The sequence below is a fragment of the Eurypyga helias genome, unplaced genomic scaffold (assembly GCF_000690775.1).
Source record: "Eurypyga helias isolate BGI_N326 unplaced genomic scaffold, ASM69077v1 scaffold13807, whole genome shotgun sequence".
Classification (NCBI taxonomy): Eukaryota; Metazoa; Chordata; class Aves; order Eurypygiformes; family Eurypygidae; genus Eurypyga; species Eurypyga helias.
The window spans coordinates 1-1,226 of NW_010263837.1; the positions used below are offsets into that span (position 1 = coordinate 1).

Here is a 1,226-nt window from a genome sequence, read left to right on the forward strand (position 1 = left end):
TCTATGATTCTATGATTCTCTTGCTCAAAGCAGGACTGTCACTAACCTTTACTGTGGCTTTGTCCAGCAGAGTCCTGGAAACCTGCAAGGACAGAGATTCCATGACTTCTTTGGGTGACAGTTCCACAGCTGTACCAGTCTCCTAGTGAAGAAAGTTCCCCATTTGCTACTTCGATATATGTGTACATGTGTGGGTGTGTGCGTATATATAAACATTTCTTGGTCTTCTGCAGTATTGTTTCATGTTTCTTCCAGACAAATGAGATATTTTAGGAAACACTATGAACTTTCTCTGATTTCTTTTTTTTTTTTAAATAAAATTTGATATCAGTGCTGTGGGAAAAAAATGTTCCTCCCCAAATACATAAACTGTATTTCCAGCTATACTGAATGACTTTGATTTCTTAGCCCTGTGTTGCCCAAAACACAGATTGTGCTGTTATTTCTTGTTACTACTAGTTACTACTCTTTGCACCTTATCTTGCGTGGTCTGGGTGTGCTGGTTGTGTTGCTTGAGGCTCTCACAGCTCTTGCAGCGCAGAGGGGCAGGAGAAGAGAGGCTCCAGAGGGACTCAGCCAGGATCACTGCTGCAGAAGGACCCTCTCTTTATTGTCCCCCCTTGACTTGCTGCGTTCTCCTGTGCTTTTACCCTTAGATGTCTCTCTACGGAACAGTCTTCCACTGGTGCAGCCACAAGCTCAGCTTTCCCCTAACAAGGGTGTTTTGGACTACCTGGAGTCTGAAATCCAAAACCTTAACATGTCCCAGCTCCGGCCGCCCTCCCACCAGCGGCAGGCTGTGCAGCCCAGCCTGCTGTCCTCCCTGGGCTCCGAGATCATGCCGCCTCCTCTTGCTGACCACATCTCCTCCATCCATGGGAGCAGCAACTCCTCACGGCCACAGAGAGCTGCCCGCACCCCCAGACCCTGGGACTCTGCTGCAGAGGACAGGAGGGAAAACAGGAGGTGGCCCTTGCCTTCCAGTGGGGATTCTCATTCCAGCTACAGTCAGGAGCCCTGGGACAGGCAACGAGAGGACCATCCTCAGAGGCAGAGGACAGGCGGCTACAATGGCAGGCCCCAGCACTCCAGACAGGATGTGTCGCCCCTACGCCGGGCTGAGAGGGGCAAGAGCAGCAGCAGCAGCTCCAGTTTCTATCCAGAGGAGGCCAAGGAGCGCTCCAGACACCATCATGGCTGGAGACAGGAGCCCGCAGGGAGGCGGG

The 1,226-nt window shown here is 51.5% G+C and overlaps 1 protein-coding gene across 1 annotated transcript in view; it reads left to right on the forward strand.

Annotated features, from left to right (window-relative positions):
* Positions 1–527: 527 nt before the first annotated feature.
* LOC104512998 (immunoglobulin-like domain-containing receptor 1) overlaps positions 528–1,226 on the forward strand; it is a gene marked incomplete at its 5' end in the record, with an annotated part of 2,048 nt that continues 1,349 nt past the window's right edge. Inside the window, one exon of the mRNA XM_010156210.1 lies at positions 528–1,196. Coding sequence (XP_010154512.1) covers positions 528–1,196 — 669 coding nt within the window. The remainder of the gene's footprint in view (positions 1,197–1,226) is intronic.